Below are 14,595 nucleotides of genomic sequence, written 5' to 3'. Positions count from 1 at the left end.
TGGCTGCAATGATGGGCTCAAGTATAGCAGGGATTGTGGGGCTGGCGCGGGATCGGGTAGTGTTTCGTTCTGCTGTGCATGGGGTAGCTATGAGTTGGAAACGACTCGATGGCACTTAACAACAACAACAACATTCCTTTTGATGGAATTGCACATGAATCTAAGGCTTTCTTCGTTTTGTTTTGATCATTTTTCTGATTGAGCCCTTTCTAAAGAAGTATTCAGGTATTTGTCTTCAATCTCATTAATTCTGTCTTCCATTGATTTGATTCTTCTCCTTTGCCCTTTCAATATGTTATCTATTTCTGAAAATTTAGTATTAATCTTCTGGATTTTTATCTGTAGCTTTTTAATCATTTCTAATTTTTCATTTATTTTGTTATTTTGTTCTTCTATTTTTTCCAAAATTGTTCTAGGGTTTTGTCTGTGTTTTCCTTAATTTACTCAGTATTTTCCTTGATCTGTGTCTCAATCCTTTGAAGATACCTAAATATAATTGTTTTGAATTCCTTATCAGGGACTTCCAATGCTACTTCTTCCTCAGGGATATGTTCTGGGTCTGTACCCTCCTCCCTTGTTTCTATCACTTTATCTTGCTTCCTTGTGTGGACTGTGATGGTCTGTTGTCTCCGAGATACTGTGAGGTTGTTCTGTTTAGATCTCTTTTAACTCTTTGTGAGGAGCTGTTAAGAGTGAGTTAGGCTTTTCATGGTTGTCATTTACCATTGATCCGTTGGTGGAGAAGTAGTGGCTCTCACTCAGCAAATGCAGCTGTAGGAGGTGCGGGTACAGTTGTGTTGTAGGGGCACTGTTGCTGTTTCCCACTCAGTTAGACAAAAACAATAACCAAAAAACTACCAAAAAAGTAAAAGCAAGCAGACAAAAACATACTGCATAAACACACAAAAACAATCACCGGAAAAAGAAAACAAAAAACTGCAATATCTGGGGAGAGGGCAATAAGATAAAAAAGGTAGAGTAGGAGCATAACGAATTAAAAAAATGGGAAAAATGCAAAAAGAAAAGCAAGGAATTGGGTTAACCACAAGAAAGGGGGAAAAAATGGGAACCAGGAAGAGAGAAGTGAGAAAAAGCTGAAAACTAGACTTGGGAAGGGAAGAATAAAGAATAACAGTAAAAAGGACCAAAAAAAAAAAAAAAGAAGAAGAAGAGCAATTTTAAAACAGACAAAAATGAACAGACTTCAAAAAAGGAAAACAAAATCTGGGCAGGGCAGATAGGGCACCTAGGCTCCATCTGAGCACACAGAACAATGACCAAAAAAAAAAAAAAACACACAGACTGGGATGGAATTCCTGCCAGCCCAGAAGTTGGGTGAGAGTGATGGGCAGCCTCACCTCCATTCACCAAGAGGGTGTGGGGTCTAAGAGTAAAAACGGAATATCCTACCATTCCAGTCGTCTGTGTCCTGAATGTCCTTGTGGTTCCCAGCAATTGGAACCTATTCTTAGGTCCTTGGAATCTGGGAGAACGCTGTAGCTTTAAATATCCAAAACAGTGGAAACACTTGTAAACATTCAAAATTGCTGCACCCTCTGGACAGGCAAAAGGGCACAGCTCAGCCCACCTTTCTCTTCACTGCTTCCCTTTCTATTCACCTGCCACCACTGCAGTCCTCTGTGTAGCCCCTGGCTATTAGGGCCAATTTTTAGGTTAATTCTTAGATCCTAAGACTGCCTGACCATATCCAAGCTGTCTGTGCCATCAGGATCGCTGACAGACTGCAACTCCTTATGTCTCCTTTTTTGGTGTTTTCATGCAGGTTTTTCTACTAGTTTGAGTTTTTTCTACTTCTGTATCCTTCCCTTCAATGCTCAGGGCTCCAGGATTATCTTCTGTATCTGTGTTAATTGGTTCCCCTTTTCTTTGGTGAAGAAGGTCTGTGCAGTCTTTCTGCCTAGTTTGCTATCTTACTGGAACTCTACCAGATTTCTCTTTCTTAAAATATCATCATGCCTTTGCCTAAGGCAGAGCCTGTGTTCAGTATGGTGCTGTGGGAGGGATAAGGCTTTGTACTAGCTGGCCAGAGACTCACTTTTTTGGATGAAGCCCCCAGGACCTTGGGCTCTTCTCCTGTTCCTGATTTCTGCAGGGGTGGTGCAGGTCCAGTTGTGAGGTACTGTCCTAGGGAAGGCCAAGCAATACGTTCCAGTCCTTCTTTCCTCAGTCACCTGCCTTGCTCCCTTACCTCCTAACTTAAAGTTTCAGCCACACCTCTGAGTCTGCTAACCATGCCTAAATTGTCCACAGGGGGACCACCAGCTTGCAAGTTAAGTGTTGCTACTCATAATGGGCAGAGTTGCCTAATATCCTCAATATGTTTGTGTGTACTGGGTGTTGAAGGAGGGAATGCAAATTGCCCAAACTAGGTGAGAGGAGGAAGTTGCCTCCCTATCCAAGCACAGATACTCCTTGAGTTAAGAGGCATGCCGCAGTGAAGAGGACCCGGGCATTAGGAGGCCTGAATTTCAATATTGGACACTCCACAGGCTATTACAACACTTTGAACCTTGGTTTCTGTACTTATACAGATAGCACTGCTGTATCCCCACTTTAGAAGAAAAGGGAAGGACGAAGCTTTTGGCAGGAGGCTGCTCAAACTGCAACCCAGTGATGGAAGTAGTGTCTTAGAGTGAAAGCTGCTTACTGGAGCAGTCTATTGTCTTGCTGGAATGCCTTGGTGCCCACTGTGCTCAGTACCTGGCCCAGTGACGGTGCAGTGAGGTACCCAGAGGGCTGCAGCTTGGATCTTGGTCAATCTCACTCCCCACGGCAGGGATCTGAGTACTGCAAAGTCATAGATCAAATTCCTTAGACTAAGCCTTATTATTTTTATCTGTAAAATGGGGGTAATAATATGTAGTTCAAGGCATAGTGTGAAGATTAATTGAAATGCCTAGGAGTGAGGACACCTAGTAGCAATGATCATACCCCCATCCCCAAAAAAGGAGCCAGGGCCCCATGGAGAAGTGGCTGATTCTAGGGTTGGGATAGGGAAAATGTGAGATGAACTTGGAGTGTCTTGCTGTGCAGAAAGCAAAGAAGTGCTCACAAACTAATGAGAACATGTCAGAAGGCTCCCACTGTCCAAACGTGTGATGATTTCAGCATCAAAAAAAGTGATAGAAGTAACAGATTATAACCCATTGAATAAAAATGGATCCATGAGTCAGTTTTGACTCATAGCAACCCTACATACAGCAAAATGGAACACTGCCCAGTTCTGTGCCATCCTCACAATCATTGCCAGGCTTGAGCCCATTTTCACAGCCACTGTGTCAATCCATCTTGTTGACAGACTTCACATTTTTCACTGACTCTCTGCTTTACCCTGCAGGATATCCTTCTTTAGGGACAGTCCCTTCTTTGGATGTTTGCAGCTGTTTCTTCTCATTTTGAGTTGTGCCACATCAGCAAATGAAGGTCCAAAAAGCTTTCCTCCATCCTCATCTTTAAGGTTGGCTCTACTTTGAGGAGGTAGCTCTTCCCCAGTAGTAGTTTGATTGCTTTCCAACCTAAGGAACTCATCTTCTAGCACTATATCAGACAATGTTTCATTGATATTCATAAGGTTTTCAGTGTTTTTTTTCCCCCCAGAAGTGGAGCTGGTCACGTCCTTCTTCCTAGTCTATTTTAGTCTAGAAGTACCACTGAACCTTGTCCACCTTGGGTGACCCTGCTGTATTTTGAAATACCGGGGGAATAACTTTCAGAATCATAATAATATGCAAGCCACCACAGTATGACATACTGACAGTGAAAGTCCATATTGATTCCTTTCTCCCAAAAGGCAAGTCTAGGGAGAGCTCTTCTTCATAGATGAGTGCCAGAGAATGGAGAAAAAATGAGAGGACTAGAGAGGTCATGATGAGCTCTGGTAGTGTAGGCCTAAGACATTTGACTGCTAACCAGAAGGCTGGCGGCTCAAACCCACTAGCCACTTCTCAGAAGGAAGGTTGGGCAATCTACCTCCATAGTGATACTGTCTTGGAAACCCAGGGAGGGGTTGCTATGAGTCGCATCCAACTTGACAGCAGTGAGTTTTTTGAGTTATACCCATGGACTTTGCCAGATGGAATACACATAGATCAGCTACATCTGTGGAAAGAGGCGATGGAGAAACTCAATATCCTTAACCAAAACGAGGCCAGTAGCTGACTGTGGAACAGACAATCAGTTGCTCATATGCAAGTTCAAGTTGAAGCTGAACGCAATTAAAACAAGTCCACAAGAGCCAAAATATGACCTTGATTACATCCGACCTGAATTTAGAGACCATCTGAAAAATAATATATTTGATACATTGAATGCCAGTGACCGAAAACCAGAGGAATTATGGTATGACATCAAGAACATCATACATGAAGAAACCAAAAGGTCATTAGAAAGACAGGAAAGGAAGAAAAGAGCAAAATGAATGTCAGAAGAGACTCTGAAACTTCCTCTTGAACAGAAAGTAGCTACAGCAAATGGAAGAAATGACAAGACAAAAGAACTGAACAAAATAGTTCAAAGAGCAGCTTGAGAAGAGAAAGACAAGTATTACAATGAAATATACAAAGACCTACCCAAAAAAACCCACTGCTGTTGAGTTGGATCCAATACATAGAGACCCCTCCTTGGCTTTCCGAGATAGTATCACTACGGAGGTAGATTGCTCAACCTTCCTTCTGAGGATTGGCTGATGGGTTTGAATCACTAGCCTGCTGGTTAGTAGTCAAATGCCTTAGGCATCACACCACCAGAGCTCCCCATGCTGAAAGAACTGAAGAAAAAATTCAAGCCTTGAGTTGCAATATTGAAAGATTCTGTGGGCAAAATACTGAATGATGCAGAAAGCATCAAAAGAATGTGGAAGGAATACACAGAGTCACTGTACCAAAAAGAATTGGTCAATGTTTGTCCATTTCAGAAGGTGGCATATGATCAAGAACCAATGATATTGAAGGAAGAAGTCAAAGCTGCACTGAAGGAATTGGCGAAGAACAAGGCTCCAGGAATTGATGGAATACCCATTTAAATATTTCAACAAACAGATGCCATGCTGGAGGCACTTGCTTGGCTATGACAAGAGATTTGGAAGACAGCTACCTGACCAACTGACTGGAAGAGATCCATATTTGTACCAATTTCAAAGAAAGGTGATCCTACAGAATGTGGAAATTAGTGAACAATATCATTAATATAACACACAAGTTAAATCTTACTGAAGATAATTCAAAAATGGTTGCAGGAATATATTGACAGAGAACTTCCAGAGATGCAAGCTGGATTCTGAAGAGGATGTGGAATGAGGGATATCATTGTTGATATCAGATGGATCATGGCTGAAAGCAAAGAATACCAGAAAGATGCTTATTTGTGTTTTATTGACTATTCAAGAGCATTTGATTGTGTGGGTCATAACAAATTATGCATAACATTGAGAAGAATGGGAATTCCAAAACACTTTATTGTGTGCATCAGGAACTTGTACATAGACCAGGAGGCTGTAGTTAAAACAGAACAAGGGGATATTGCATGGTTTAAATCAGGAAGGGGGTATATCAGGGTTGTGTCCTTTCAACATACTTATTCAATCTGTATGCTGAGCAAATAATCCAAGAAGCTGGACTATATGAAGAAGAAGGTGGCATCAAGATTGGAGGAAGACTCATTAATGTGCAATATCCAGATAACACAACTTTGCTTGCTGAAAGTGAAGATGACTTGAAGCACTTACTGATGAAGATTGAAGACTACAGTCTGTATTATGGATTACATCTCAACATAAATAAAACAAAAATCTTCATAACTAGACCAATAAGCAGCATCATGATAAATGGAGAAATGATTGAAGTTGTCAAAAACTTCATGTTACTTGGTTCTACAGTCAACAGCAACAGAAGCAGCAGTCAAGACATCAGATGGCATATCTCATTGGGCAAATCTGTTGTGAAAGACCTCTTTCAAGTGCTGAAGAGCAAAGATTTTTCTTTAAAGACTAAGGTGCACATAACCCAACCATGGTATTTTCAGTCACCTCATATGCATGTGAGAGCTGGACAATGAACAAGGAAGACTGAAGAAGAGTCGATGCTTTTGAGTTGTTGATGAAAAATAGTGAAAGTACCATGGACTGCTAAAAGAACTAACAAATCTATTCTGGAAGAAGTGTAGCCAGAATGCTCCTTGGAAATAAGAATAACCAAACTTTGTGTCTCCTACTCTGGGCATGTTTTCAGAAGGGATCATTCTCTGGAGAAAGATATCATGGTTGGTAAAATAGAGAGTCAGCGAAAAAGGGGAAGGTCCTCAACAAGGTGAATTAACACAGTGGATGCAACGATGGGCTCAGATATAGCAAGGATTGTGAGGCTGGCACAGGGCTGGGCAGTGTTTCATTCTGTTGTTCATAGAATCTCTATGAGTTGGAGACAACTCAATGGCATCTAACAACAACAACAGCAGTAACAACAAAGTGGAGGTTCAGCAAAAAAAGGGGAAGACTCTCAATGAGATGGAATGACACAGTGGCTGCAATAATGGGCTCAAGTATAGCAAGGATTGTGAGGCTGGTGCAGGCCTAGGCGATTTTCATTCTGTTGTGTATAGGGTCACTATGAGTTGGAGCTGACTCGATAGCATCTAACAACAACAACGAGGATATTTGAATATGTATTGCATATTGAATAATATTATCAAACAATTATTAATACTGTATTTATTAGAATATTCTTGTTCTTAGGGAATATGCTGAAGTATTTAGGGGTAGAGTATTTTGGGGTAAATGGTTATAATGTCTGCAGTTTACTTTCCAGTAAAAGCAAACCAACCAACTAAATTATAAAGATGTAAAACAAATATGGCATATGTTAACAATTGGTGTATACCAATGAAAGGAATGTGGCAATCTGTCATGTTATTCTTTCAAACTCTTTTGAGATTTTATTTTCAAAAGAAGGAGTTAAGAGGGAGCGTAATAAATGGGGCATAATAAGTGAGTACTGGGCCTGAAGGGGTGACTTTTTTTCTATCTTTCTCTCCTTTGGTCTGAGCTGCTGTGACTCTGCCTGTGTGGTGTTCAGCACATTGGAAGCCATCCAGATCCATCATGTGTCCATGTGGATCAGGCTGAAGAGGTTAAGGGTGGGGGACTTCACAGAGGGAGCAGCCCCTTATCCCCCAGGGTAGGAAGGGTGGCAACAAAAACCTGGGAGAGAAGGCTCCTAATGTTTGGGAGCAGGGTAGCAGGGAAGAGAGGCCTGGTGTGTGTTGAGGGGTGGTGGTTACTGAGTGGAGTCTTGGCCCTCACCAAGTATCTGCAGGACTTTCTCCATGCCCAGAGCCTTCTGTCCCCAGTGATGGTACTACCTTCACCCCTGCCTGTGGTCTAGAGAGTAGGAGTCCCCTGGGCAAGATAGGAAGATGCATAAGCCTCTTACCTCTTCCCTTGCCTGGGTGCTCACTTCTGCCTGCTCACACAGACACTGGCCTTAGTGCAGACTTGTTCTCCCAGGGGTGGGGTCCATGAGACTACCAGTGTCACCCAAATCTCCAGCTGTCTTTCTGCCACCAATGGTGGCTGCAGGTATGGGGCCAGGCCAAGGCTGTTGCCCCATTCTGACTTCCTGGGCAAGCACTACAGGCCTGAAATGGCACAGATTCCTTAAGCATCAAGACAGAAGGAACAGGGAGGATTTCTCTGCTTGCAGCCCCAACTCTCAGCTCTCTGTTCAGAGAGGGTGAGGAGGCAGAGAGGAAGGGTTCATTCATTGAGAGAAAACCCAATCAATCAGTCAGGGAGCCACTCAGGGCAGGTGGGCAGAGGGGGGGCCCAGGAGGTGGGGGCCTAGAGAGGCAGGGGTTGTATCTGTGAGCAGCTGCCTGGGGGCTGGATTCTGGGCTCTTTCTTCACTGTGACCTCTTGAGCTGTCTCCTCAGAAAAGAGCCAGCTGCTTGGTCAGTGTGAAAGCCTGGCTGAGTGTCTCACGGTAGCCTCTGCATGCCTATCAGTCTGTCTGCTCCTGTCCACTTGGGGATTGTGGGGTGAGAGTGCACGGGCGTGCATCCTGTCCCCCTAGCTGCAGACTTTGCTGGGAAGGAAGAGGTTTGTGGCCACACCCAGCCAGTCTCCACTGCTTCTGACCTTTGCTGAGCTAGCTCGGCAGGTACTGGGGAGATGCTGAGGAAGGTTAAGGTGAGCTATGCTCTTTGGTGTCTTAGTCTCTTTGGGGTGGATGCCCCTGAGGATGATGAGTTGGATGGCCCTATGAGTTCATGCTAGAGTCTGCATAAGGGGTGTGGTAGTAGGGGTCTTGGGAACTGAGCTGAGTGGAGTTCTTGCTGAGCCATGGCTAGCACTTGTGCCCTGGTGGAGAAGCCTCTAGCACTTCTCACTGTCCCGGGCTGACTGAGAATGTGGGCCCTTTTGGTCAGTAATAAGATTCAAGATTGGGGGAGTGGATATGATGGGCTCCCAGGTCCCTTGTCCTTTTCCTCAAGGCCATGCCTCCCGTGTGGGCCAGTGCGGTCCCCTGCACCCCTACCCCCACTCCCAGCATCTCAAAACATCAATCTTTGTGAAGATTCCATTCTGGTCAGAAGCCCTTTTGGGGGGCCCAGAGAAAGGAAGTTAGTGCTGGAATCAGGCCCGAGATGGGAAGAAAGTCTTTGGGTCAGTAGCTTTTCTTTGTTGTTGTTGTTGTTATGTGCCGTTGAGTCAAACCCGACTCATAGCAACCCCTCCTTGGGTTTCCGAGGCAGTATCACTATGGAAGTAGGATTGCCCAACTTTCCTTCCGAGGAGTGGCTGGTGGGTTTGAACCGCCAGCCGTCTGGTTAGCAGGCAAGTGTCTTAGGTTTTCTTAGTGCCTCTTATATCCATTCTGGGCCTGTGCCCCTGCCTCCTTTGGAGCTCCTCCTTGGGCCTTGGGCTTAGCTGTTCCTAAAGGGTGTTGCCCAATAGGACTAGTTCTGGAAAGTGCTTATTCTTGCCCTGTGCGCTGCTAATGTATAGGTGTTTGTCCTCACAGATACGGGGGGGTGTTTTAGAGGGGGGGTCAGAGCCCCAAGGAGGGGATTGTCCCAAGCTCAGGGGTCAGGTGGGTCCAGGCTTCACTCCCTGGCTGTGAGGCTCCTCAGCACATGACCTTAGTGTCCTGATATATCTGTGGCCTGCCTGCCTCCTGCTATGCAGCTGAAGACACTTACCTTGCCTTGTCTACAAAGTGCCTGAACTCCAAATGATAACAACTCTTGGTTCAAACAAGACTGGCAGGGCTGGAGAAGAGGTGAGGGGAAGGGAGGGCTTTCTTTGCCCTCGTGAGTTGGCCAACTGCACTCATTCGTGCGGAGGTGCAAATGTCCTGGGATTGTCTCTCCTGATGCCTTTCCTGGCCCATCCTGACACTTGCAGTAGTGAGCTTTAGAGCTTTCCAGTAGGGCACTGGGCTGTGAGAAAGTAGGCACAGTGAGGGCAATGAAGAGGGGCACTCTTCCTCTTCCACAGCATCTTCAGCCACAGAAAGCCCACTGCTAATCTTGTTCCAAGCTTTGTGCTTTGCATTTGCACCAAGAGGCCTTCATATGGTCTCTTTAACTCCCCACACTCCTGGAGAGGGGCCCTAGTCACATCTGAGTCTCTGGCTTATCCCTTTCTACAGACCCAACAGAAATGGCTGCCAGAGGAGTGGGGTTTGGAGTAGGGGGTGTGGCTTGTGACAAGTGCTGAATTTCTGCTCATGTGGTTTTGCTTTGATTCCTTCTTCTCAATCCATTGTCTAGGGGTGTCAGCCCTTGGTAGCTGCTCTTGCCCAAGTGGGTTGTGTCCTCACAATTGAAGCATACAGTTGTTGGTGGGGCCTGCTCTCCTGTGCCCAGCCTACCCCACCCCCTACTTTCATCTTCTGTTAATATCCTCCATGACCTCTGGTAACATTGAGCAATTCAAAATTCCCTGATAGTGTGCCTCTTGTCTCTGGTCTCCTTGTATTTGCTGCAAGCTCTCCCCTTTGTCTGGGTGGCCACTGTCCCCAGGAAATCTCAGACTGCCAGGGCTGAGTCTGATACCTCAGCTGGAGGAACTTCCCTCCGTCTTGGCTGGGTCTGTGTCCAATTCATCTTTGTTGAACTGGGCTGGGCCTGGTGAGAGATGGCCAGTTGCACTAAATGATGAGAAAGAGGGCCGAAGAGTAGCTAGCCATTCTGTGAATCTGGGTCCAGTTTCATAGGTGAGTCATGGATGGGAAGGGTCTGGGCACTGCTCACACAGGAGCTGGACCAGCCTCAGGAGTTTTAAAGATATGATGTATCTAAATGTGATGCTGGCGATGACCTCCTGGCATTCCCATTGCTCATGGGCTCCCTGTGTGCTGGGCCCAGCTCCATCTGTACCCTCCTTTCCCAAAGTCCACCCTCTCCCACATCCCCCTCCCCCTCCTCCTACTTCCAACTGTTTCCTTCTCACTTGTGTTGGGTTTTGACCATTTCCTCTGGAGAGACCTCTGTGACAATTTCACTGCTGTACTTTCTGCTTCTCCCTGGCCGATGGCTCTGCCTCGTCTCCATCTTGGTCTCTGCCTTCCTCTCTACAAATCCACCTCATCTCTGCCTTAGCATTTCCTCTCTGAGAACCACCTCTATCCACATTCTCCAATCTCTTTGTCTTTCTCTCTGCTCTCTCCATCACTCTCTCCCCTCCTCACCTCTATTTTTTTGCCCCAGCCTCTTTCTGCTAATGTAGAACTATGGAGTTGGAGGGACTGAGAGAGGAAAACTTGTGAGAATCTGGTGGGCCAGCCTTCTGGTTAGGGCCCTTACCCTCTGGCTCCTGGTCCAGCTCCTCCTTTACTGTAGGCCTTTCCCCATCATCTGGCCTTGGGTCTACCTCTCTGCTTCTACTTGCTCATCTCCTCCTTCTGCCCTCCATCTCCTCTCCCTTCCACAGCTGAGAAAGGACAACTGTGACTCATCAGAGGGGAGAGTCTGCCTCTAAGAGTTCCAGTTGGGAGTAAGTGTGTGTAGTTGTGAGTCTGTGCCTTTGTTTGCCTTTATTTGCCTGAATGCGTGTGCCACACTGTGTGTGTGCTAAAGGATGGGCCCAGGAATTGCCTGATGGACTGGGGAAGATGGGAGAAAGTGCCTATATCAGGTCACATCTGATAATAAAATCAAATTGCTACATTGGGAGCCACCCCTTTGGCTCCCCTGGCTGTTTCCCTCATTCTGGAGGGCTCACCTGCAAGGCCAGGGCTGATTTTTTCTGTTATTCGTGGGCCTTGGGCCCTGAAGATGGAGTCATATGGGAAGGTAGGGCTGCCCCAGATTGTCCCCTCTCATGCTCAGCTTGCTCTTAGCAGCCAGGATGGGGGCAGAGACCCATGGGTGCAGTATGATATCAGCAAGGAGGGGCACCCTTGCCCCTCATATTTCCTTGGAAGCTTCCCTTCTCCTGGCTTCAGTCCCACACTGAGCATGTCCTAAGAACCTCCTCTTGGCTGAGCCTTTGATAGAGGGCAGGGCCTCAAGACTTGATGTACTCATCTCTACCCTTGGGGATAAAAGAAGCCAGGAGATTTCTGGTTGTGATAATACTGGCTATGGGTTCTGGTTGGGGGTGGGAAGGGATCTGTGGTTGGGTGACTGGATATTCTCAGTTTTGACATTCTCCCTCTCAAGATAACATTCTCTCCTCCCTCTGCCTTGGCAGGTCCTTCAGAAGCTGGGCAAGGCAGATGAAACTAAGGATGAGCAGTTTGAACAATGTGTGCAGAATTTCAACAAGCAGCTGGTGAGTGTGGACAGCCTCTGGCTTTATGGAGCTTGGAGAAATGGAATAGTGGTCGCCAGGCAGGCAATATCAGGAGCTAGCTTTATGGAATTGGGAGACTCAAAGAAGAGGGTGGTCAGTACAGGCTGATGATCTCATGGAAGACTTCCTGGAAGATGGTGCACTTACATGAAAAGAGGAGGTAGTGGGGTGGGCTTGGTAGGACATAGGAAGGCTGGTGTGGGAGGGGTGGCAGTGTGTGGGAGGGGTGGCAGTGGGTAGGAGCAGGTCATTACCTGCAGGTTATTACCATCAGCCTCTGGAAAGCATGAAGGGGAATTGTCGGAGCTTCTGGTGAGGACAGTGGCCCCTGTGGGGTTTTGTATGGGGTGGGAAGACTGGGTTTGGTTTGAGCAACCCTGAGTATGTCTGTGTCTGACTGTGTGGAAGCTCAAGGCCAGGCCATTTGTAGATTGTGGATACCTCCCTATACCATTGTAAGACAAATGGGATCATCATTTCTCATTTGCAGAAGAAGCACTTGAGGCTCATAGAACTTAGGTGATTTTCCCAGGCCCCTTCAGCCTAAGAAGTGGATTTAGGTCCATAATTGTTTGGTTGCACGTCCTGGAATGGACTTTAAAAACATTGATATCAAGGCCAGGGGCCAGTGACAGAAGGGCCTTACTCATGGTGGCAGTCTAGGGGCAGTGGTTAGAGACAAGGGAAGACTTCCAAACCAAAGGACTCCAAATATACTGCCTGGGGTGCCTCTGAAATCTTTTCCCACAGAGCTCTGCTAAGTTCAAAATAAGCCACTTCTGTGGCTGGCTGTGTCTGAGCATAGTGGAAGGGGGAATCAGATGACCCTGGAATTCCCCTTCCCTGGGAAGAGCCAGGGTAGCAGAGAGCAAGGGGATGCTGGGCCACTAGCTTTGGGGCTTCTGCAGTCCAGCCCCAGTGAGTAAACAATGGGGAGCAAGACCAGAGAAGGAGGCCTGCCAAAAGGGCAAGGAGGCTACATCTTCTGACCTCCTCAGGAGGCTACATCTTCTGACTTCCTCTAACCCCACAAGAGAAAGACAGAATCATCATCAGTAGCCCAAGGGCTGTCCCTGTGAGGCCAGACATGTCGCCTCCCTCTAGCCCTTTCACCAACCCTGACACCAACCGTTCCTCCCGCAGCACCCACCACCTCTTTGCTGGCTTCAATAATGCGCTGCAGTGGCCACACGGAACTCACAGATGATACGGTTTATTAGGGAAGCAACAGGCTACAATCCAAGTTCAGGAACACACTCAGTCTCTCACAGCCCGCCGTCTCTTAACTGACAGTATCTCTCCGAGCACTGTGTTGTGTCTTGCATCTCCCAGCTGGCAGTGTGAGATTCCTTTTGCCTCTAGGAGCTCCTTTTGAGCCTGACAGAGTGACCAAACTAACCAATCCAACATCAGAATTCTATACACCTGAGAGAGAGCAAACTTCCCAGAAAATTACTTCATGCTGCTCCCAACAGAAATATCCCAGGTGGATAGCTTTAACAATCAGGAGCTACTCAGTTGTTCACAGCAAATTCCATAGAGTTTACAAAGACTAATGGCTAGAAAAGCCACAGTATGTAATTTACTACACTGCATGCCACTCCCTGGCTTTTCTAGCCATTATCCCTTTTATACTTCAAAAATTAACATCTCCTTCACCATCAGTTTAAGAATAACCACACCCATGAAAGTGTGTATGCCAGCCACATCATGCCTTTATTTCCCTCCATTTCAGATAGCCAATTTATAATTTGACCCATCCCTATCAAACCAGTAGGAGCTCTGGTGGCATAGTGACTAAGGCATTTGACTGGTAACCAGAAGGCTGGTGGTTCAAACCCACCAGCCACTCCTCAGAAGGAAGGTTGGACAATCTACTTCTGTAGTGATACCTACCTTGGAAGCCCAAGGAGGGGTCCCTATGAGTCAGATTCGACTCCACGGCAGCGAGTTTGGATATTTTTTGGTAACAAACCTGTACTCTGAGGAGACAAGCATGTTCTTTTCTCTGGACAATCTTTTATTGCCTGGAAACTTTGGCCATCTGCATCCATAAACAAGCAAAGTCCAGCCCAGAGCAAGCCATCAAATTGTAGCAACTTAACACCACCTCAGTGTCAAACATCTTCCTCTTCATTTGGTCGGGTTCTGGTCAGCTCAGCCCTAGCCATCCCAGCTAGATCATGAGTTTGTTCCAGCTGCCAGGTATGGTAGTCTTGAAGGCACTCTTCCCTTCACTTCAGACCAGCCAGTACCTTCTGGCCTGTAGGTTCACAACTCCTTGCATTTCAAACCAGCCAGCCCTTCCTCTCATCCCTAGTCTCCATGGCCTAAGTCAAAGAGTACCAAACTCAGCCTGTTTCTTCATTGCTACTCTTCACCTCTTTCTACGCAAGTGGACCCAGGTAGGCACAAGCGAATAGTATACAAGCCTACTACTTGCTGATTCCCTTTAACTTTCAGTCCTGGCAGGGGTTTCTCTCATGGACTATGACTTTCCTGCCTCGATGCACCCAAAGCCTAACTGCTTGCTTGAAATTCAAAAAAGCCAAGCAGTCTTTTTTTTCATTTTTATTTTTTCCTGTAGGTCCTGTCTTCAAATGCAGATTTTCTGTTCTCTCAGTAGTTCTGGTTGGGGCTCAGGATTTCTACCTAAGCCTCTAATACTCTACACAGAGGCCTTGAAACAAAAGCCTGTATTTATTTATTTTTTATTTTTTCCTGATTCTTTTTTTTTTTTTTAATTGTGATTTGGGTGAAGATTTACAGAGCAAATTCACTTT

At 46.1% G+C, this 14,595-nt stretch overlaps 1 protein-coding gene across 1 annotated transcript in view; it reads left to right on the top strand.

The window, feature by feature from the left end:
* Positions 1-14,595, top strand: part of BIN1 (bridging integrator 1) — an 82,794-nt gene that overhangs the window by 33,115 nt on the left and 35,084 nt on the right. Inside the window, exon 2 of the mRNA XM_042780552.1 lies at positions 11,711-11,791. Within this exon, the coding sequence (XP_042636486.1) occupies positions 11,711-11,791 (81 nt within the window). The remainder of the gene's footprint in view (positions 1-11,710; positions 11,792-14,595) is intronic.

Source organism: Orycteropus afer, unplaced genomic scaffold, assembly GCF_000298275.1.
Source record: "Orycteropus afer afer isolate SDZICR_OR568_19922 unplaced genomic scaffold, OryAfe1.0 scaffold00004, whole genome shotgun sequence".
Lineage (NCBI taxonomy): Eukaryota > Metazoa > Chordata > Mammalia > Tubulidentata > Orycteropodidae > Orycteropus > Orycteropus afer.
This window is presented reverse-complemented; position numbering and strand designations above follow the sequence as displayed.